Source organism: Ricinus communis, chromosome 5 (assembly GCF_019578655.1).
Source record: "Ricinus communis isolate WT05 ecotype wild-type chromosome 5, ASM1957865v1, whole genome shotgun sequence".
Taxonomy (NCBI): Eukaryota; Viridiplantae; Streptophyta; class Magnoliopsida; order Malpighiales; family Euphorbiaceae; genus Ricinus; species Ricinus communis.
This window is the reverse complement of record NC_063260.1, coordinates 21,363,716-21,383,986: the sequence shown is the minus strand read 5'-3', so window position 1 is coordinate 21,383,986 and position 20,271 is coordinate 21,363,716. Positions and strand designations below refer to the sequence as shown.

General features: G+C 33.3%; 3 protein-coding genes across 8 annotated transcripts; 2 read left to right on the top strand and 1 right to left on the bottom strand.

The window, feature by feature from the left end:
• The first annotated feature begins 923 nt into the window (after positions 1-923).
• Positions 924-8,494, top strand: LOC8284051 (nucleolar protein 10). The gene is made up of 16 exons (XM_048374357.1): positions 924-1,332; positions 1,706-1,804; positions 1,899-1,990; positions 2,588-2,688; positions 3,080-3,170; positions 3,378-3,436; positions 3,545-3,665; positions 3,960-4,028; positions 4,428-4,480; positions 4,582-4,690; positions 5,544-5,714; positions 5,857-6,015; positions 6,088-6,180; positions 6,827-7,009; positions 7,485-7,693; positions 7,885-8,494. Exons 1-16 carry the CDS (start codon positions 1,200-1,202, stop codon positions 8,216-8,218), a joined length of 2,076 nt encoding a protein of 691 aa, XP_048230314.1. The 5' UTR covers positions 924-1,199; the 3' UTR covers positions 8,219-8,494.
• A 1,938-nt stretch (positions 8,495-10,432) lies between these two features.
• Positions 10,433-15,066, top strand: LOC8284050 (transcription factor GTE12). 6 transcript variants are annotated; one of them, XM_025157425.2, is made up of 11 exons: positions 10,433-10,732; positions 11,388-12,271; positions 12,509-12,572; positions 12,645-12,785; positions 12,873-12,937; positions 13,019-13,079; positions 13,165-13,248; positions 13,354-13,475; positions 13,565-13,631; positions 14,359-14,480; positions 14,585-15,066. In XM_025157425.2, the coding sequence occupies exons 2-11, from the start codon at positions 11,546-11,548 to the stop codon at positions 14,828-14,830; spliced, it is 1,698 nt and encodes a 565-aa protein (XP_025013193.2). In that variant the 5' UTR covers positions 10,433-10,732; positions 11,388-11,545; the 3' UTR covers positions 14,831-15,066. The 6 variants fall into 6 exon arrangements, with proteins under 6 accessions (XP_025013193.2, XP_025013194.2, XP_002519772.2 ...); XM_025157426.2 differs by having other exon boundaries at positions 10,434-10,732; positions 11,388-12,286; positions 13,052-13,079; XM_002519726.4 differs by having other exon boundaries at positions 10,435-10,732; positions 11,537-12,286.
• Positions 15,067-15,239: 173 nt separating this feature from the next.
• On the bottom strand, positions 15,240-18,310 carry LOC8284049 (eukaryotic translation initiation factor 4E-1). Its single transcript, XM_002519725.4, has 5 exons — positions 17,883-18,310; positions 16,525-16,690; positions 16,319-16,444; positions 15,561-15,626; positions 15,240-15,468 (listed from the first exon to the last, which is right to left on the bottom strand). Exons 1-5 carry the CDS (start codon positions 18,176-18,178, stop codon positions 15,418-15,420), a joined length of 705 nt encoding a protein of 234 aa, XP_002519771.1. The 5' UTR covers positions 18,179-18,310; the 3' UTR covers positions 15,240-15,417.
• Positions 18,311-20,271: the final 1,961 nt, after the last annotated feature.

The window sequence follows — 20,271 nt, the reverse complement described above, 5'->3', positions numbered from 1 at the left end:
ATGTAAAATATATTTAAAGGAACTATCAAATTATTATTTTTATATGATATACATATATTTATTTTCTCTTAAAATAAACATGTGACTTATAAATTTTTTATATATTAATAGATTTTTATGAGTGTATAACGTAAAATTTATCTGGTATACACAATTTTCAATTTAATGATCCATTCATTAAGTTATTTAAAAAAATCTCAAAATAATCGATATGATTTGAACGTAAAATCTTTTAAAATTTAAATTATAATCCAAATACTTTTTTTCTAGTTTAGAAATTACTAAAAAATAAATTATTAAACTTATATTTAATTATATTTAAAACAATAAATAATAATTTAAATGTAACAAATAAATATCAGAACTTAAATGTTTAATTTTAAATTTTTTTAAAATAAAAAATTAAGAAATAGTTCATACAAAAGAATATTTGTCATATTTTAATTTATTAAAATGTACAATTATTAGAACAAATCTTTTGTCAATATAATATATTTTTATAATAGATATGAATCTTAATTTTTAATAATATATCAAATTTATTTATTACTAACTAGTAAAACTTTATAATATACTTTTTAAAATAATAAGGAATTACGTGTGTGTAAAAAAAAATAGCTTATATAATAGGACGAATCAAAATTAAAAAATTACGAAATATATGTTATCCAATAAATTTTTTATTTTTTAATAATATAATTTTATTTATTCATATTATTAAATAATTTAATATTTTTTTTGTTTTTTGATTAAAAAGTACATGTATAATATTTAAATATAATTTACAAACTAATATATTAAATTTTACATATTTAGTTTACACGACAAGCAGATATAAAATCACATGCAACTTGTTATCTAAATGAGTACTGTTATTTAAGTTTTATTACAAAAAAAAAAAAAAAAGAATGATGCATAAAATTAAAATTTGACAATCACTTAAAGTATTCACTACTGCTAGCTAGTCAATACAACAAAAGTGTCTCTAATAAATCTGAGAGTTCTTTAAGAAATAAAAACCAAAGTAAACCACAGACCTAAACAAAAAGTTGCAGTCTGTAATCCAACCGCCTCTTCTAGTAGCAGAAGCAGAACACTGCATAAATTTTTATGTAGACGGAAAAAGAAAAAGCGCCAAAATCGAAGGAAAACGGAAAAAGAAAAATAAAACTAGCTTGAACTTGTAATTAGTGGAAAAGATGGCTGTGCGAGTTGGGAACATGAAGGCGATGTCGGTAAATGGAGTTCAAATGTATACGATTTCGTCTCAGCAGCGTTCTGTAGCCACCTGGCTTAATCCCAAGAAGCAACGAGCTCTTCGCAAAGATAAAGGTACTCTCTTTAATATCTCTTCTCTTTAAAAAGTTGTTGCTTCATTGATTATTAGGCGTTAATTACTTAATTTACGAAATGTTTGGTTTATTTTGAAATTTTTTATTAAACCCTAGCTTAAACCCTTTCGATAGCTGTTGTTAATGTATAAAAAGGTTATGGTTTTGATTAATAATTTGGCATTAATTACTTAATTTATGAGAAACATTTTGCTTTATTTTGAGAATATTTTTTGTTAAACCTTAGCTTAAACCCCTAGGTAGTAGCTACTTATTTGTGCATTTACTAAATCATGATAATAATATTGATAGACTGAGTTTGTTACTTATTTTATAACGATTATGTTTGTGTTTTCCGTTCTTTTGTTATTCAGAATATCAGCAAAGAGTGGAGTTGCTTGAGGATTTGAGGTTTGAAACAGCTACATCAAAAATCAAAGTAACTCCCGATGGAGAATATATCATTGCATCAGGTGCTTAATGGGTTTTTTGCTTATAGTTCTGCTTTACATATAACATTTTGAAATTATGATTAAATGATAATTGCATTTCCTTTTTTAATTGTAGGAATATACCCACCTCAATTTAAAGTATATGAGGTTCGAGAATTGTCAATGAAGTTTGAAAGACATATGGACTCTGAGATTATTGATTTTCAGGTATGCTAAGTGATTCCTGGATGCTTTAGTTCAATAAGCATTAAGCAGGCACTGTTTATGTTGGTTTTGATTTGGTGAAACTTTAGGGTTATTCCCTTAACTATAGACTGTTTGGACCTAGGTACTTTGACTAAGAGTTTATAATTGGCATTCCTCGACTCATATTCTTGATTAATTATCAAAATCTGATGGTAAAGTTGGCATGTGATCCTTCCTCTTCATGTAAATAACTTTGTTTCTAATTAGGATCGAAAATGAAGAAATTTGGAGGGAGATGATTCAAATTAAGGTTTTGTTTGTTGAGAGGATGCTGATAGAAAAAAGAGAAAAAATTTCTAAGGTGCCGAAGCCAAATGGGACATGGTTAAATGAGATAGATGGTTTACTTCTGGAATACATAGCATTGGTATCACTGTCACACACTTAAGTTTATGGGTTATCAGACAAGAATAGTTAACAACAAAAAGAGCAATGCGAAAAACAAGGGAGAGCGCTTAAAAGAAAATAGAGTAGAAGGACGTAAGACTACATTAAATTGCTTGGTTTCTACATCTTTTTATGATTTTGATACTTTAGTGATAATTTCCTTTCCTGTAGATATTGGATGATGATTATTCAAAGCTTGCATTTTTATGCGCTGATCGTTCTGTTTCCTTGCATGCCAAATATGGGAAACATTACAGCTTGCGGATCCCAAGGTTTCTTCTCTATGCTTTACTAATTTCCCTACTCATGTTTCTTTTCCAGTATCCTGTTTTGCATTGGTTATTTGCTATAGTGAATGGCTATACCCCATAGAGTTTTTTCCTTGACATGCTTCCCTCATCATGCTTTTTTTGTTAGAGAGAATATATATATATATATATATATATATATATTTTAAATTTGTATAGAGCAGGAAAAGGTAATGCAGGCAGGAGGAAGAGTGATGAAATAAAGCCTGACTAATTAATGCATGTTTGGTGGATATTTTCGTCCCAGAGCTATTAAGGCTTAATTTTTTTATCACTTTCATTTTCTTCCTCTAAAAACTCTTCCTTTTGATCTCTGCGGGGGAAATGAGCCTTCTCACGTGTCTGTATCTTACAGGATGGGGAGGGATATTGCATATGATTGTTGGTCTTGTGACTTGCTTTGTGCTGCTTCATCTCCAGATTTATATCGCATCAATTTAGAACAGGTATTCAACTTTCCCATTATTGTTCTAATGGTTAAAGTGATGATGTTTATTGCATCTAAAATATTTCTTATCACTTCAATCATTATGATTTCTGATTTAGAGCAGAATGTGCTTTGTCAGAAGTACAAGACTGGCCTGCTTATAAATTTATCAACTACTTTATATACATCGAGTTTATCTTGAAATTGTTTACTTTTACTCTTGCAGGGGCGATTTCTGTCCTCATTCAATACACAGTCACCGGCCTTGAATATAGTTTGTCGGAGGTTGTTAGTGTATCTTATTGAGCTATATAAAAAATTTCTGTCCTTAATATCTCTGGCTGTTAACTTTGCATAATTAATACTGAGATGGTTCATGTCTTTTGATTTTAGCAAGCTTCATGGGTTGGTTGCTTGTGGTGGCGAGGATGGTGCTGTGGAATGTTTTGATACGAGAATGAGAACTTCAGTTGGTAGAATTAATGCTGTTGGACCTGCTGGTGATGTCGACCAGGTAAGTTTTCCTACATCTTGACCAATGCACAATGAAATTGTCTGCTTTGAGTTCGGTTCTGTAATAGGAAATTCTGATTTTGATAGCGGGTTTGGAATGTTTTAGATCAGATGTGGCTGTTGTTACTCTCTCAATCTCTCTCTCTCTCTCTCTCTCTCTCTCTCTCTCTCTCTCTCTCTCTCTCATTCTCTGTTGCTTTAGTTGTATTGGTGGACTGAGGGTGGTGAGATACTGATATTAATTGGTTGTACCAATATTTGCCCTTATTTGCTTCTAAAGGCTCTGTAATTTTAGGAGGTCACTGCATTAGAGTTTGATGAGGACAAAGGCTTCCTCATGGCTGTTGGAAGTAGCACTGGGAAGGTATGATGCTCATCATAGTCCTGTGGGACCTCCGAATCTATGTGTTGTTTAAGCATAAAATCTATCAAGTTTCATTTATTTATAGATCTCATGCATTATTTTGCTTCATTGATGACATAATCTCATGTATGTTGAACACAAATCTGATGCTAATCCCAGAAAGGGCCCATCTACATGCCTGTATCAACTCCATTAGTTTCTTGTTCCTTTTATAAAATGATAGAAAGGCACTTGGAGGCTCAGTGGGGTGAGCAATTTTTGGGAACAGCAATCCCCTCTGAGTGTGGAAGGATGGCTGATATAAACTAGAATAATGAATCTATTAGATCAATTCATCATGGGCTATCAGTGTTTTTAGTTTATCCAGATAAGCAACCTTAATCCTGGTATAATTTGCAGGTGCTGCTCTATGATCTGCGATCCTCACATCCCATACGAGTTAAGGATCATATGTATGTATACTTGTCATTGCTGGTTATTTTTTTTGTGCTCAATTATGATTGAGTTGTCCTTCTCATCTTACGCTGTCCTGCTTGGAACTATTGTTATGCAGGTATGGCAGCCCAATATTGGATATTAAGTGGCATCGTACTCTCAATTCTGAACGAGATAAGCTAATCACTACAGATACTCATGTAGTTAGAATATGGGATCCTGAGACGGTAAGGAATAATCTTTTATCGTCCTGTCTTTTGTATTAATGAACTGAGGAAGCTATTTGATGTTTAAAACTTCTATCTTTTTCCTATGATGAAAAGCATGAGTTTTACCTGAGTAAAACTTAAGAGATGAAAAAGCTAGTCAAGTAAGATATCACCATACTCCTTGCCACTATCAATCTTGTGTCTTTGAAAATATGGGGGTAAATCTGTTGCTTTCTTTTGTCTTACAGAGAGGAGAATTGCTAATTTTATGGTGTTGTAATTTATACCTGTGATAGCAATCCTAAAGAAAGTACTGCTGCACAACTATAGATGCTGTCTTAAACATCACTGAGGAATTAACCTTTTGAATTATTTTGGGTGATGTACCCTGAAGATAAAACAAAAATTGTTAGCCTCAGTGCTCTTAAATTCTCTGAAGCATTGAATTGTCTCTTAAATTCAGAGGAAACTTAGATAAATGGTACCGGTTCTTATGCTGGGGTCCGAAGGCTAGTATCTCAGCTTTGTAGAGCTTTCTACTGCATGGTTGATCTAGATTAATACCATTCAATCTTATTAGTGTGTGGGAGAGAGAGAGAAACTGCTTTAGTATTTGTATCAAAATTTGTCGATCAACTTCTTCCTCGAAGATGATTGATCTTACTACCATGTTAGCTTTATCATATTCGTCAGTTTCATCGTGTTATGGGGGCCTCTTGCCCACATTTTACCAACATTTGCAATTGGATGTCTGCTCCCACTTGCTAAGTCCTTTCTGGTGGGGAATTGTTGTGTGATGAACTAATTATATTGGATGTTATTTGATTAAACATAAGGTATTTTCTTCTGTTGATCTTTTTATTCTTTCCAGGGAGACGGTATGACAAGCATTGAACCTACAGCAGGAAAAATAAACGATATATGCGTTTATAATAATAGTGGCTTGATGTTGCTGGCTTTAGACTGCAGCCAAATACCATCCTACTTTATTCCTTCTCTGGGACCTTCTCCTAAATGGTGCCCTACTCTTGAAAATATAACGGTGTGTTACAAAGATGTTATTGACTTTATTCATTTCTTTCTTCCTTTCTTTGTTTCTTTTTCGTTTTTTTTATTATTTATTATATGGTTATTAATGTGGGATCTTTTTAGAATGGTGATATTTTCTGCGTCCAATTTTTCAGGAAGAACTGGAGGAAAACCCACAAACAACCATATATGATAACTACAAATTTTTGACGAAAGAGGATATTAAAAAATTGAATTTGACAAATTTGATCGGGACCAATCTTTTAAGAGCCTACATGCATGGGTTCTTCATTGATTATCGGCTGTATAAGAAGGTGTGGATTTTTCACAACATGCTTTGCTAATTTGGTGTTTTATGTTATTAATTCATGTGGTCTCCTGTGCAGGTCAAATCAATGGTGGATCCTTTTGCTTATGAGGATTACATAGAGCAGCAGAAACAGAAGAAGCTAGATGATAGCCGTGCTTCTCGAATTACGGTTGGCATCTATCCTAAATGTTTTTCTATAACATTTATCTCCTAGTTTTTGCAGTGCCCTTTCATGTCAAATTTTTATCATATTCTTGTTTTCTTTTTGACATGATAATGTATTAATCTTTCATATGATAAATCTTTTTTCACCAATCATTCACAACTCCTGGGTCTAACTTTTATATTGACATAGCTAGTATTTTTTTTGCTTCATGAAATTTTGGCTTGAATGCAGTAGAAAAAATTTCAGAGATTTTTACCTTCTCTATGGAAGGTGTTTTCTGGTTTTCAGCACAATATTCATCGATGCCTTTCTGGTATCTTGTTGGCATATGAAGGTGTGCCTATATAAATTTGCTTCTTCTTTATAGAGGTCAGGATAGTGGATGAGAAATTGCTACCCAACTATTTGTGGTTGGAGTTATTATGCGCATTCATGTGTCTGTATGTATATATGTGCTAATATTTTTTACTTCTCAGTTATACACGAAATTAATACTTATTGTCCCTTTTTATCATATATATTTGCAGTATTACTTCAGATGGCATAGTTAAATTATTTAAAAGTACATGGGTTGGTCAGGAATAGGAATTCATTGTAATTTTTTTTCTCATGTATCTGTAGATGCTTACAATTTCTTCTTTCTGAACAGATTAGGAGAAAATTACCTAAGGTTAATGCTAAGTTTGCAGCTACAATCCTTGAAAATGAAGAAACTGCGAATGAAAAGAAAGATGCTGATGGAAATGAAACCAAAAAACCATCCAAGAAAAAGAAAGTACTTGGCTCTGAGATATTCAAAGATGATAGATTTGCGTCACTATTTTTGAACAAGGTATTGTTTTTGGAAATTCTACTCAACTTTGGAACTAATAATGTTTCGTCCTATGTTCATGATCATCTATCGACATGTATTGACTGTTGAAATGCTTCAGAGGTTAAGAATTGCAATGCTCATTTCAGCTTACAAGCAAAAGTTAGCATCAAGAATCTTTAAACAGGAATACTATATAATTATATTTGGGTTTTGAAGGAAAGTACATACAGATATAGCACTTATGTGTCTGAATTACTCTATTTTTCTCTTAAATTGACACATGGGAAAAATTACAATCTTTCTGTGACCTGAAAATTATGTATGGTAGTCCATTTGATTCTGCAAAGAAATGAAACGTGACATAGATTTTTCTTTCAGTTGGCTTGTCCTCCAGGTTTTTAATCTTGAATTATATTCTCTCCTTTATTTATTTTATGCCTAATAGGCTACGGTTTTATGATCAAATAATATCCATTGTTATTCTTGTGTCTAGGACTTTGAGATTGATGAGCAGTCACAAGAATATGTGGCTTTACATCCTATGGCTTCCCAGAAGCAATCCTCTTTGGTAGAGGAACATTTTGAACCTGTAATTGAGGACGAAGATGAGAATTCAAGTGATGCAGATGCCTCATCTCAGTCTTCAGAAGATGAGCCTCGCAATGATAAGGTCACAATGAAAAAGAAATCACGAGCTCCAAGGTAAGGTGTTTGTAGCTTGTTTTCAAGTGAAATTATTTCTACTATCCAAATACAGATATGAATTGGAAGCATCAAATTTGATCTTCCAAGGTGGTCATGCAAGTTGGGAGGACGAGGGGTTGCAGATATTAATAAAAAGGAAATATGAATAGATTTGGCGTACTAATTGGTTACTTCAAAAAAATCTGTAGATTGTTCGAAGTCAAGGATGAGAGGCATGCAGAGGCATTCTGGAATCGTGAATCGCTAAAAACTGAAGACTCTCTTCCTATGGGAGAGAGGGTGGCCGCTCTATGTGATGATCGTAAGGCTACTGGACTTCCAAATAATGTGAAGTTGGGACCAGGAGGATCCCGGGAAATCTCCTTCATTTCTAGAAGCTCAGCCAAGTACAAGGAGGATGAGGAGGACAAAGAAACACGGGGTGAAAAGAGGCGGGGAGTCCAGTCCCTAGGGCTAAAGTCAGGAGGATTTAGAGGTCGCGGAAGAGGGAATCGGGGGAGAGGCAGAAGAGGCCGGCGGTGAACATGTACCCAAGTGATTGTAGTTGTATAGCTTTAGCAAGCCTTCGTGTTGGTGGTTTTAGCTAACATGTCGTGTTCACAGAGTGGGTGCGATTAAGCTATTCAATCTCAAGGGAATGCCAAGCTTCTCTAATTTTTATTATTAAGCCATTTGTAGAAGAATATTTTTTGTTTTGCACCAAAAAGGAAAATTTTGTTTTGTGAATGAGAGACTCTTCTTAATGCCATTTTTAAGCAGTTGGCTAAATAGAAAAAAGTAGATCTTCATTGTTTCTTAGCAAGGGAGTGTTTGGCATTTGTCTTTTTTTTTTTTTTTTTCAATAATATGAAAAAGATATAGTAATAGATAATAGGGCCTAATTGCAAATTTAATTATGAGCTTTAGCGAACTTTGCAATTTAACCTTGAGTTTTCAGTTTTGGGAAATCAAGGTACAAACAAAGAAAATTTACAATTCAAATTATTGATAACACTTTCGGTGATCAGGTGCTAATATGTCAGGTGATATACATTTCTATTTTTCAAGTTGTTTATTTAATTAAATATGTTAAATACATTATACAGTTGTAATAAAAAAATCAAATTAGAAAACCTTAAAAAATTCCATATCCATATCAGGGCCAGCCATATTTGCTCCATCACCATTACCACCACAACCATCGCCGCTGAGAACACCACAATTTTGTCAATTAAATAATTTAAATCTGATAATTCAATCTCCTCCTCCTTATTCATTAGCAGTCTCTCTTTTTCTAAACTCGAGTCTCCTCCTTTCAAAAGTTCACATCATAAACTTTCAATTTGTCCCTTTCTTATTATTCCATATTTAATCCAAATCAAATGCATCACATCTATATCGCCTGTAACACCACCATTTTTATCCACTAAACAGCTTTATTCTGACATTAGTAGCACATTTGATTTAAGTCCCGCCACCTCTCCCTCATTATCCAATATCAACCTCCAAAGCAATCTCTCTCTCTCTCTAAAAACTCAATTTTTGTCTATAATGGCAATCACATATCATTATCTTTACACTTTCAACATTAATAATTCATTCTTTTGTTTTGTTAAATATGAAATTATTAGATTAAATTTAGTCTAAATCTATCATCATTTTAGGATCAGATTTTAAGAATTATTATCAAATTAAATTCAATTTAGTCTTAGAATTTAAAAACGCTATATTTTGATGTGTATGTCCCACATGTTTAATGACATATACAACATAGCAAATAAAAATAGATAATACCTGACATGTACGCACCTGATCTCCGGAAGTTTAATTAGTGATTCCAATTGTAGAATTTTGTAAATTTGTGCCTTAATTTGCCAAAACTGAAAACTCACTAAAATTGCAAAACATGCAGATACTTGTACCTCTCGCGATATGATATGGGTCACACTATTAATGTTTCAAATGATTGCCATAATCTTCTTTCTTTAGGGCCAAAATCCATAAATGTTCTTACATAAAAGAATATATAAATAAATAAATTAAAGAACACTCGTTTTCCACAAGTTAAAAAGGTGACCATAAATTTCACTTTTCACCAAATCTTTATTATTTTGAGCCACTAAACAATAATACAGCAACATCAAAACGTTAAGTTTTAATCAATGAGCTTGATACTGGAATCATTTTCAAATACCAACACCAATTGAAGTTCAATTTATTAAAAATAAAAAAAGAGTCATGTTTTTTATCATCTGAAACTATAAATTAAAAGCAAGAATCATTAGAAATATGGCGATTTTAGAATTACATAAGAATTCAGTGAATAAGCTGCCCAAAAGAATGATCTACTTCATGAAATTAGCATTATATTAGAGGGGCAATATTTATTTCAGTCTTGTGAATAATTTAGAACTTGTGGAATTGGAAAATAGTAATTCCAAGAGAAGTTTCTTATACTACCATTAAGTGGGAATATATATATATAATATATATATTATTCATAAATTATGTATTAAATAAAACTGCATTCTAATTTTTGAAAACCTTATCGTTTAATTTATGAAGTTTTACAATTATTTTAACTGACAACAAAGGAATATTCCTAAAAGAGAAGTATCAGTGAACCGACATGGAAGGGCAAAAATGTCAAATCAGAGAGAACGCGGTATTTCTTCTATTTCACTTCACATACGGATACGGATGATTTTCCATATAATAACCAAACCTAATAAACAGTAATAATAATAAAAAGTCGTTTGTCGCGTCAATGCGGCAGCCAGTGTTTGTAATTTAGGAATACTTAGAGAGCGCGAGAGAGATAGAGAGAGAGAGCGCGAGGGAGAGGTCCAAAAACCCTAACACAGCTCAGTCTCTGTACTCTCTCACTCCAAAACCCTTTCGCTTCTCTCGAAATCCCTAGACTTTCTTTTACTCTTTCTATTTTCTCTCAATTACTTCTCTATTCGTACCGATCTTCCACTGTGGTGTCTTATATCTCTGTCTCGCGTATGCTTTTAATCGACCGGTCCATTGTTTCTACTGTCTAATTGTGTGTGTGTAAGTTCTTTTTTTAAGCCCGATTGTCTTTTAATGTTTAGTTGTTCAAATCTCTTGCTTTGTTTAGCCTCTTTGTTATACGAATGAATATCGATAAAGATACTTTTCGTTGTTTTTAATTATCAACTTTTTTTTTTTTTTTGGTAAATTTTTTTAGGACGACCCGTGATTATTATGATCTCTTACTTTGTTAAGAGATTTATGTATCTGTCGTTGAGTTCTTCTTTACCTCGTGTGAGAATTTAGTTTGCGTGGAACATTAGATTTTGACTTTTGGTCAATTCCTTTTGGGTTTCTGTTTCCCGATGAAAATCAACAACTGGGTTTAGGCTATTGAGCTATTTTTGCCCTTTTGCTTATTATTTGCAGCTAATTGATTTTGGCGTGTTAAACCGATGATGAAATATTCTTGTAGAAAATTAACTGATACAAGTCAAATTAAGGTTCTATTTTTGCTTATTTACTTTAACCCAGTATTTAATAGATTAAGGAGTTCTTTATGTTAATTTACAAGTTAAATTTGTTGCTCTCCTCTCATTGATTTTATGTATACTTTGTTGCTCTTCTCTTTAATATGTAATTCTTTTCGCTGCTAAGCTTATTATCAATCTTCTGTTTGGTAATGCAGTACTTATTTGCCGCAAATATGTGACAGGGTTATCTTTTCATTTTGTTGATGCTCAAGCATGTTGATTTTGTTTTCATAGGGCACTGCTTCAGTGTCGTTGCCTTTAAGGAGGTCAATTTTAATTGTATCTGAAGAACTCGGGGATCTAGCTGGTGCTCCTTTTTGTGCTCTTGTAGACATTCAGAATGATTTCTACCGAGCCTGTAGTAGCAAAGAAGTTGAAGATTAAGTTCTCTTCCCATAAGATAGACACCATTTCTGTGAAAAATGCATGTGACATGGCGCGCAATGTGGAGAAGAATTATCATTCTCAGGTTTGTGACATAGAGAATATGAAGCAGAAACTTACAGAGTGCAGTGCTATTAAGCGTGGCCCATCAGATATGGTGGAGGGTCAACAACAGAAGAAGCGGAAAATGGATCGTGGTGTGATACATCAGTGTACTTCCCTTGTGAAATCACTTATGAATCATCCATGTGGTTGGGTTTTCAAGGAACCGGTAGATCCAGAGAAACTTGAGATTCCTGATTATTTTTCTGTTATAACAAATCCCATGGATCTAGGGACAGTAAAATCGAAATTGGAGAACAATCAGTATTTTGGAGCTGAAGAGTTTGCTGCTGATGTCAGATTGACATTCTCAAATGCCTTGTTATATAATCCCCCGTTAAATTATGTTCATAAAATGGCAGAGAAACTGAAGAAGATTTTTGAGACAAGGTGGAAAGCCCTAGAGGAAAAATGGAATTATCAAATAGCAAAAGATGGTGATGGAAAGCCATTTAATGCAAGGCCCAAGGAAGTTGGTGACACAAGACAAAAGTGTCCTCAAACACCTCCTTTGCACAAGGGTGAGTTGCCCAAGAGGTCGAAGCCATCTGAAGTTAAGCTGCTAAGGGGTTCTTCAAATGTAAGGGCTGCAGAAGTGAGTTCTTCTTTGCAGATTTCTGATAAGACATTCCAGTTGGGCTCATATTTCATTGGTTGTAAAACTTAATGATCATTGTCTTATTGAATACTCAGATGGATGTTTATGTGCCCTCATACACACATCATCTCTGTTTCTGTATTTGGTGATGTGCACGTGTATAAACTTTTTGTATCCTATTCTAATTCTTTATTTTGCTTTTTGGTACTTTGTTCCTAGGTTAAGCTTTCTAAACCAGCAGAAAACTGCAATAGCGAGGAGTTACGCCAAAATTCTTACAAAGGTATGAGGTGGCAGAATACAGTTTCTGCTTTATGGCTCTCTATTGGGGCTAATTAGAAACGTGTCTTAATAGGCACAGATAATGGTGGTAGAAATGCTTGTGGATCTGTTAATGTCAAACCGTCTTCAGTTTCTGTTGTTAGTAAGTGCGGTACATGTGGGAGAAGTGCCTGTCAGTGCATACTTCCTAGCGATTCAGCCCAAGCTTCTTCAGGTTGTAATTTTTTCTTTTTCCTCTTGGTGTTATTGTCTGGAAAACCATCTTTTATTTGACCACCATTCTTTTTCACATCTTTTTTAGATATTTCTTCTGAGAAGTCATGGGGTAGAGATCATCATGCATGCAGCACTGATACTTCAAAAATGGTAGTTGAATATGCCCATTATCTTGATTTCTGCACATGTCAATGGATTGCAATGCTATATTGAATCTTTGTTCAAATATAGGATGTTCAGGGAAAATGTATGTCAATGCTGCAGATGAGCAAGTCGGATCCTGATTCTGACGGTGAGAAAATCTTCTGTTATGTGATTTTCTGATGTTCTACTACTAGTTCTTGGGTGACCTGATTATTTGGGATCTCTTCGTAAAGGAGCTGTAAGTGCTTTGGATGAGGAAAATATATGTCCCAGTTCTCAGCTTATGACTCCTGCAACAGATGCAAATTCTGTAGAAGGTTGGTCCATTTTACTAATAAGTTTTGACTTAACGCGTTACTCTTAGCTTTCGTCTTTCCATTTGGTATAACACAGCTCCATGAGTTATTTATTACTTGTCTTAGGATGGAGACCTCCTATTTTTGATGTGCAACTGTCTCCTACAAAAGCTCTCCGTGCTGCTATGCTAAAGCGCCGCTTTGCAGACACTATATTAAAAGCACAGCATAAGACACTCCTAGATCATGCAAGTGTCTTTTCTTTCCTTTTCTTTTCTTCTTTTCTTCTCCTCTCCCTCTGTTGCCTGATTATTTTTGTTAATTTCTTTGTTGTCAGGGTGACAAGGCTGATCCAGTGAAACTGCAAGAGGAGAAGGAAAGATTGGAAAAGAGGCAGCTTGAAGGTATTTTAAGAGTCTTTATAACTAATTATGAAAAATTAAATATGATGGTTTAAAGGTGATCTGTTGGCAATGAATCATCAAGGGTTTTCCTGCTTCACCTCACGTGGCCTCTTTCTTCCTTCCCCCTTCCTTTCTCATCCTCTACCCCCTCACTATCTTCCTCCACGCAGTGTTCTTTCAGATTTTTCTTGAATGTGCTCTACTAGAGTGTTTGTCTTCACTTTTTAAATGGATTGCTGCAGGAAATGTTAGTACAATAAGAAATTTAGTTTTGTAAAAGCAATGATGTAGTTGAATTTAACAAGGAAAATCATTTATCTGGAATATGTTTTCATGGTTCGGTATCAAATCAAATTTGACTTGTGCATCCGGAGTGGCCGACCTTATCCGTGGGAAAGCAATTCAAGTTGGAGTATTCAGTTAAATGCTATTTAATTAGAGTAATTGATTTTGAAGTGAATAGCCATTAATAGCATGTATATATGTGTTGCAATGCTTCTGATTATGCAAGTACAGATGTCATCTTGTTGTTACTATGGTTTTCTATTGTAAGTCGACTTATGTGTTTGTTTGGCTGATTTAGTTTATGCTGGACCTAGAATTGTGGGTTTTACAGGTTTAATTCGTTGGTTTTTGCTCATCATTTGTTTCATTTCATGCTATGTATTGTGCTAAGATTGGTAAGTAATTGTGCTAGTTTGATTATGTTAATGTTATGACTTAACAGAAAAGGCTCGGATTGAAGCCCAAATCAGAGCTGCCGAAGCTGCCTCACGAAAGAGGGAAGAAATTGAATTGAGAAAACAAAGGGAGAAAGAAAGAGAAGCTGCTAGAGTTGCCTTGCAGAAAGTATACCTTTCACCAATAGTTTTGGGAGATTTTTTTTTCACATAGGTTTCAATTTCTTTTGATATTTGATCTTTACACGATCCCCTTCTTTTGCCTGTGTCCAGATGGAAAAAACTGCTGAGATCGAGCAGAACCTAGAGATTGTTAAAGAACTTGAGAAGCTTAGTGGCTGTTCCCTGTCCTACAGTTACAGTTTTGGCCGGAGAGGACCAGAAATTGCGGAGGGAGATGTTGGAGGAGCTCATTCCTGTAGCTTACTGGAGCGATTGGGTCTGATCATGAAGGATGATACTGTGGACGACGATGAGATATTAATTGGGGATGAAGAGGAAGGAGAAATATTTCCTTGAATCAACTCAAGATATAGTTAAAAGAAAGAAAAATCGTATCTTTGTTTTCCTTTTATCTGTCTGGTAAATGTTCTTTGCATTGGGCAGTGAGGCAAAGAAAATATTGCTTGTAAATGCATATAATTTTGTAGGTTGACAATGTAATTATTTATAGGACAATATGAATTAGTTGAATTATTCTCCTTCTGTAGCAAATGGTACATATATTGTATATGCCAGAGATCACTTTTTTTAAATTTAGGCTTTAATGATCTACTCACTATGCATTTTACTAAATTCTGATCCTGCTTTAAATTGTACCGCTGAAATTAATCCTGAAAAACAGAAGTTGGATGGTGCGTAACCGCCCCATTGAAACCGTACACAGATGCCTTTTCGGCAGATATAAAAACAGCACAAAGGTTGGAAGTGAGCGAAACATCAATCTGATTCCGTGAGTGAAAATAGTACTTCCATATCCGGAAGAAATTCTTGTAGCAGAAGCATTCATCAAATGTTTTTGTAAGATGTTCTACATTCCTAATGAACAGTAGCAAGGCAAGATGTTTCCTAACGAATTATCTGGACTACAGCAAGCTCTGTACAACTCATATCGTGTAGCGATTCTTGGCACTTCTCTCATGCTTCTTTGCATCATCCTGAGAAAAGCGACCAACACAAGTATTAGTAACTTCTTGGTACAGATCAACTAAAGCTGCTGTTAATATATGCATCAAAATTAAAACCTTACATGGAATATAAATCCAATAGTATCATTATAATCAAGAAGCTCCTTCCATTGTTTTCCAATGCTCAGCTGCAAACAGAAATAATTACATCATAACATGTCCAATCTTCCTAATGATTTGTCAAAGTGAGAATGATCAATTAAATTTTATCTTACTACTTATTTCTCTAACAGTAACACTACAGACGTAACCTTCAACAATTTGGGATAAAAACATCTGCTTTCAATGTTTACCAATGCAATAAGTTTCTCCACTTGATAGAAAGTTAATATCTAAGTTCCTTTGCTAATTTTAGAAGCATGCAGATGTTGGCTACACAAGACAAATCAGCCAAAAGCTAGACATGAAAACAATGATGTAGCACTGAGCTGTATCATTCATCCAACTAAATAATACATTGGCGACTTGGACCTATTTCATATCAAGAAAGTTCAAAATTGCACATGTTGAGAAATAGGATACCGCAGATTTCAACTCAACTCAGTTTCATCGTGGAGAGACCATAATACCAACCCCAACTAAATTTAAATTATTTTTAAATTTCTCTATATAGGCAAAATTATCTGATGGCCTAGGAATATAAGTGCAAAAAGATACTGCTAAAATTGTCCAAAAAAGAGCAAACTAGAACTGCTGACATGTGATAAAGAGTATCTGTGAAAAGACAGTTATATAGGGGCTTATGTGATGTATAGTACCCTAAAGAAACACACATAAAGATATAGACAACTGATTAAAAAATATCTTAAAAAGCAGCTACCTGAGCAGCTTCATTTGCGGCATTCTTAGTCCAAAGAGCTATCTTTTCCTGCCTAGCTCTGACGCTGACAACTGCTCCACATATTTCATCTCCACGCTCAAACTGCTCTCCGATCATAGCCAGCAACTAAAAGTAAATAGAGAAATTAAAGTGCCATAATATAGGAGCCAAGTAAATGAATAGCATGAAAAATTATGGAATGATACCGTGTTCAGCCAACTGCCATCAGATTTCCCTTTTTGAAAGGTTAATGTCCACTTTCCTCCATTAGCACAAACAGGGTCCTCCCATTTTGGCTCAATTTTATGTTTGAAACAATGAAAGTCAGCCCCCACAGCCAGCTTACTTGGATGATGTATATTATTGTAAATGCTGAATACATATAAGGAATCAACTTGTCATAGTCTGTCTGTCGGAGACATCTTGTAATATTCGAGGAAATAACAATATGATTTAATGAGGTGAGACTTCCTAATTTGACTAATCAACTGAACTGGATTACAAAGCCATTCAAAAAGCATAACCATTCCTTCTCCTCCACGATTTATTAGATTCCATTCCTAGAAGTATGCTGCATTTTGACCAACAGTTTACTCATAGAACCTCAAAGGTATTGTTTTTCTGTCTTCAAATAAAAATCTTTGAAGTGATAGCAGGAGAAGAATACCCGCTTACACATAACAGAGAACCAAACTACAACGAAAATAATTATGTTCAATGAATCCCACTAAAAATTGTAATTTAAGTGCATGTTTAAAGATGATCTACATCTTTCTCCCAAAAGGGAGGGAAAGAGAGAGAAAGATCATTATTTCGTAAAAAATACCATGATCAAGCTTCAAAAAATTATCTATGTCAATTCACATATATGAGATTAAGATCACTGACCGACAAGTACATACATGCGAATATTTACTTCCACATATCACTTCATACATATCAGTCTAAGAAGAGAAATATACCAAACAGGAAACTTTAATTCCTTCTGATAGTAAATAAGACATTATTATCCTTCATATGATAAAAAAAATAAAGAGACAAAAATCCTCTGATAAGAAAAATCATTGGAAGCCACAGGAAGCATCTAGCTATTGCCTCTTTCAAAGTAGGTGAAACCCCAGATTTGAAGACAAACAATTCGTAATTAGATTGATAGATAGCTATATCTCTCATGACAACTCAAAGAGAACTAACAGTTCTTCACCCCTCATATCATATAAAAACTAGATTATGCAAAAACTCCCATCAGTTAACAATTGCCAGTGAACAGATCAATCAACAGACAAAAAATGCAACCAAAATCTTTTACCATTCACCAAATTTCCATTTTCAGTACAAATAATATTCCATGAAATCACAACAATAAATCAAATTAAACATAATATAAATCATGCGACAACAATAAACATAAGTTTTGCACGAATTAAATCAAATTAAATCCTTACAGATTATTTATTCTAACAAGACCTAATAAAAGAGAGTAAAGAAATTTTTCTCAACAACAAAAACTAACCAATAGAATCAGAAAGAAAAAAAAAAAGTAAAAAAGATCGATCAATATCACCTCCAGAACTCTTCAACAGTAGCAAAAGTGTAAATAGGACGCATAGAACTTCCCCAAGTGGCTTGCTTTGATTTAGCCGACGGATTATCGAACCAGAAAGTCCATTGATGCTCCAGCGGATGCGCCTCGTATATTAACGCACTCTTAGCCGTTGATTCCTCCTCCCCCTCTCCTCCTACGATCTCTCCTTCTTCCACCTCATCTTCTTTAACGTCGCTAGGGTTTGGGTTAGGGTTACGGTTTGGCGTCTCTTCACTGTTTGGTATTGTTAATTTCTGTGGCTCCTCTACCGCCATTTCAATTTCTCTTCTTGATCGAGTTTTTGATCGTCTTGTTTAAGTTGTCTTGTGAAAGAAAAAACAATAAAGGCTTAATTGCCTATGATGTTGCAGTAACAGTAACACATGAGAGAGATTCAGATTATAAATGGGCTACATCTGGATCCGCTATGACCCGAATATCAAAAAGCCCAATCTGTTGGGCCTTGCATTTTTTAGGTTTGTACTTTATATTAAAGATTAGAGTAAATAGGTTGTTTTTTTTCCTTCATTCTTTTTATATTCAAATATTTTCAAAAGAAATTATAAATATTTTATTTTTTAAGTTTTTTACTTTGAAAAAAACATCCAATTATAAAAAAATTAAGAAGTAACATAAATAATTCAATTAACATTGTTAGCGCAATACAAATGGGTACTGCTAAACGAATCAGTTTAAGAAATAAAAAGTAAAATCATTAAAACACACTTATGATTTCAAGCGCTATAACAAGATAAAAGAAATCACCACAGAAGATGCACATATTGTCACTAAAAATCTTTTCAAAATCTCCCTCTCCCTTCTCACTCTAATATCCAACTAGTAGCACCAATTTTTCTTTTTATCACATTAATCTAGGTTTAATAAAAAAATCATTGAAAACTAAAACATTTTAAATTCAATAGCTAGATAATTAATTAAATTTAATTTATGGATTGCTTTAAAATTAGTATGAGGTGAAAGGTTTTTTGGGCTTGTTAAACAAAATCAAAATATATAAATTAATTTCAGTTTCTCTTTAAATTTCTTTAACAACTTAAATTTCTTCTTCAAGGGATGATATATATAATAATCGATAGAGACATCAATTAATGGAAGAGATATTTGACTTTAGTGAAGATGACAGTTTAATGAAATGTAGTGACAAAAGCCATGGTAACCCATATGCAATGAGCAGTGAAGGAAGAGGAGAAAACAAAAGTATTGGCTACGCAGAGAAAGATGCACAGGTTGTCAATTCTAAAGAAGATGAAATAAAGTATGATTTCTTTGAAGATTCAAATGACTCAATGAATTAATTGTCTTGTTTCACAAATAAATAAGAAAAACGCAAATACAAAGAAGAATTAGAAAAAAATCATATATATTAAGTACAGAGAAAACTTGATGACAAAGAGAAAGAGAAAAAGAGAAAAGAGAATGGATAAGAACAGAAAATAAAAAACTCAAAGAGAGATATAAAAAAGTAAAAATTAAAACAACGAGGTAAGAAAGAGAAAAAATCAGGATGTTGAGTAAATGAGGGAGGTCGAGTGATTCAAGATCTTCCAACAGTAGCATTAACTAAAAAAAAAACTATTTTTTATTTTCAAATTTCAAATTCTACAATAAAGTCTAACCCTAAACTCAAATTTCGTTGAGGACAGCCAAATCATTGCACATTAGCACTATTTCATATAATTCCATAAAAAATTAAAAAACTTACTAAAGCGCTCTTCTGATCCGAATCAAATTGATCCGTGTATTACCAATAATAATATTATAATCACTAAAAAATTATAAGAAGATGACTAGCTTTTATATTATAATCTCCAAGCTCTTAGTGACTAAAACATATATTTTTAGTATAATTTTGTGCTAATTTTCTCGATAATGTGAAGAATGTTTTCCATGTTCCGACAATTAAACAAGGGAGACATAATGATGGAACAATATATATACACCCAAAAGAAAATATTCTTTTGTTTGCTATTGTACAAAAGAAGGGCAAAAGAAAAGGAAACACGATGAACACATTTTGCACACAAAACCGCAGGAATATCGATTTTATATAACATATTTACTCTAATAATTTTGAATTGCTATAAGCTTTCTCCGGCGTGAATCATGAGGAAAGCCCTATTTACTATTTTATTAGTACGACACAGTTATGTTAATGTGTTATAAAATTAACTTTTCTTTGTAAACAAAATAATTTTATTATTACAACAATAATTACATAATTATAAAATATTGAAGCTATTCTATCCTATTAGATTAAGAAGTTTTACATATTTGAATTGTTATTATTTCTTCAAACATATTCAAGAGAATTTTAATTATATATTAAAATTTTTATTGAGTTTTTTTT

Coding starts and splice junctions, on each gene's coding strand:
- LOC8284050 (XM_002519726.4), top strand. CDS start 11,546: ATGATTTCTACCGAGCCTGTAGTAGCAAAGAAGTTGAAGATTAAGTTC. Junction 13,080..13,164: donor GTCGGATCCTGATTCTGACG/GTGAGAAAATCT, acceptor CTCTTCGTAAAG/GAGCTGTAAGTGCTTTGGAT. Junction 13,632..14,358: donor GGAAAAGAGGCAGCTTGAAG/GTATTTTAAGAG, acceptor ATGACTTAACAG/AAAAGGCTCGGATTGAAGCC.
- LOC8284049 (XM_002519725.4), bottom strand. CDS start 18,178: ATGGCGGTAGAGGAGCCACAGAAATTAACAATACCAAACAGTGAAGAG. Junction 16,445..16,524: donor ATGGCAGTTGGCTGAACACG/GTATCATTCCAT, acceptor ATTTACTTTTAG/TTGCTGGCTATGATCGGAGA. Junction 15,627..16,318: donor CCGCAAATGAAGCTGCTCAG/GTAGCTGCTTTT, acceptor TTCTGTTTGCAG/CTGAGCATTGGAAAACAATG.
- LOC8284051 (XM_048374357.1), top strand. CDS start 1,200: ATGGCTGTGCGAGTTGGGAACATGAAGGCGATGTCGGTAAATGGAGTT. Junction 4,029..4,427: donor TTGGAAGTAGCACTGGGAAG/GTATGATGCTCA, acceptor TATAATTTGCAG/GTGCTGCTCTATGATCTGCG. Junction 4,481..4,581: donor ATACGAGTTAAGGATCATAT/GTATGTATACTT, acceptor ATTGTTATGCAG/GTATGGCAGCCCAATATTGG.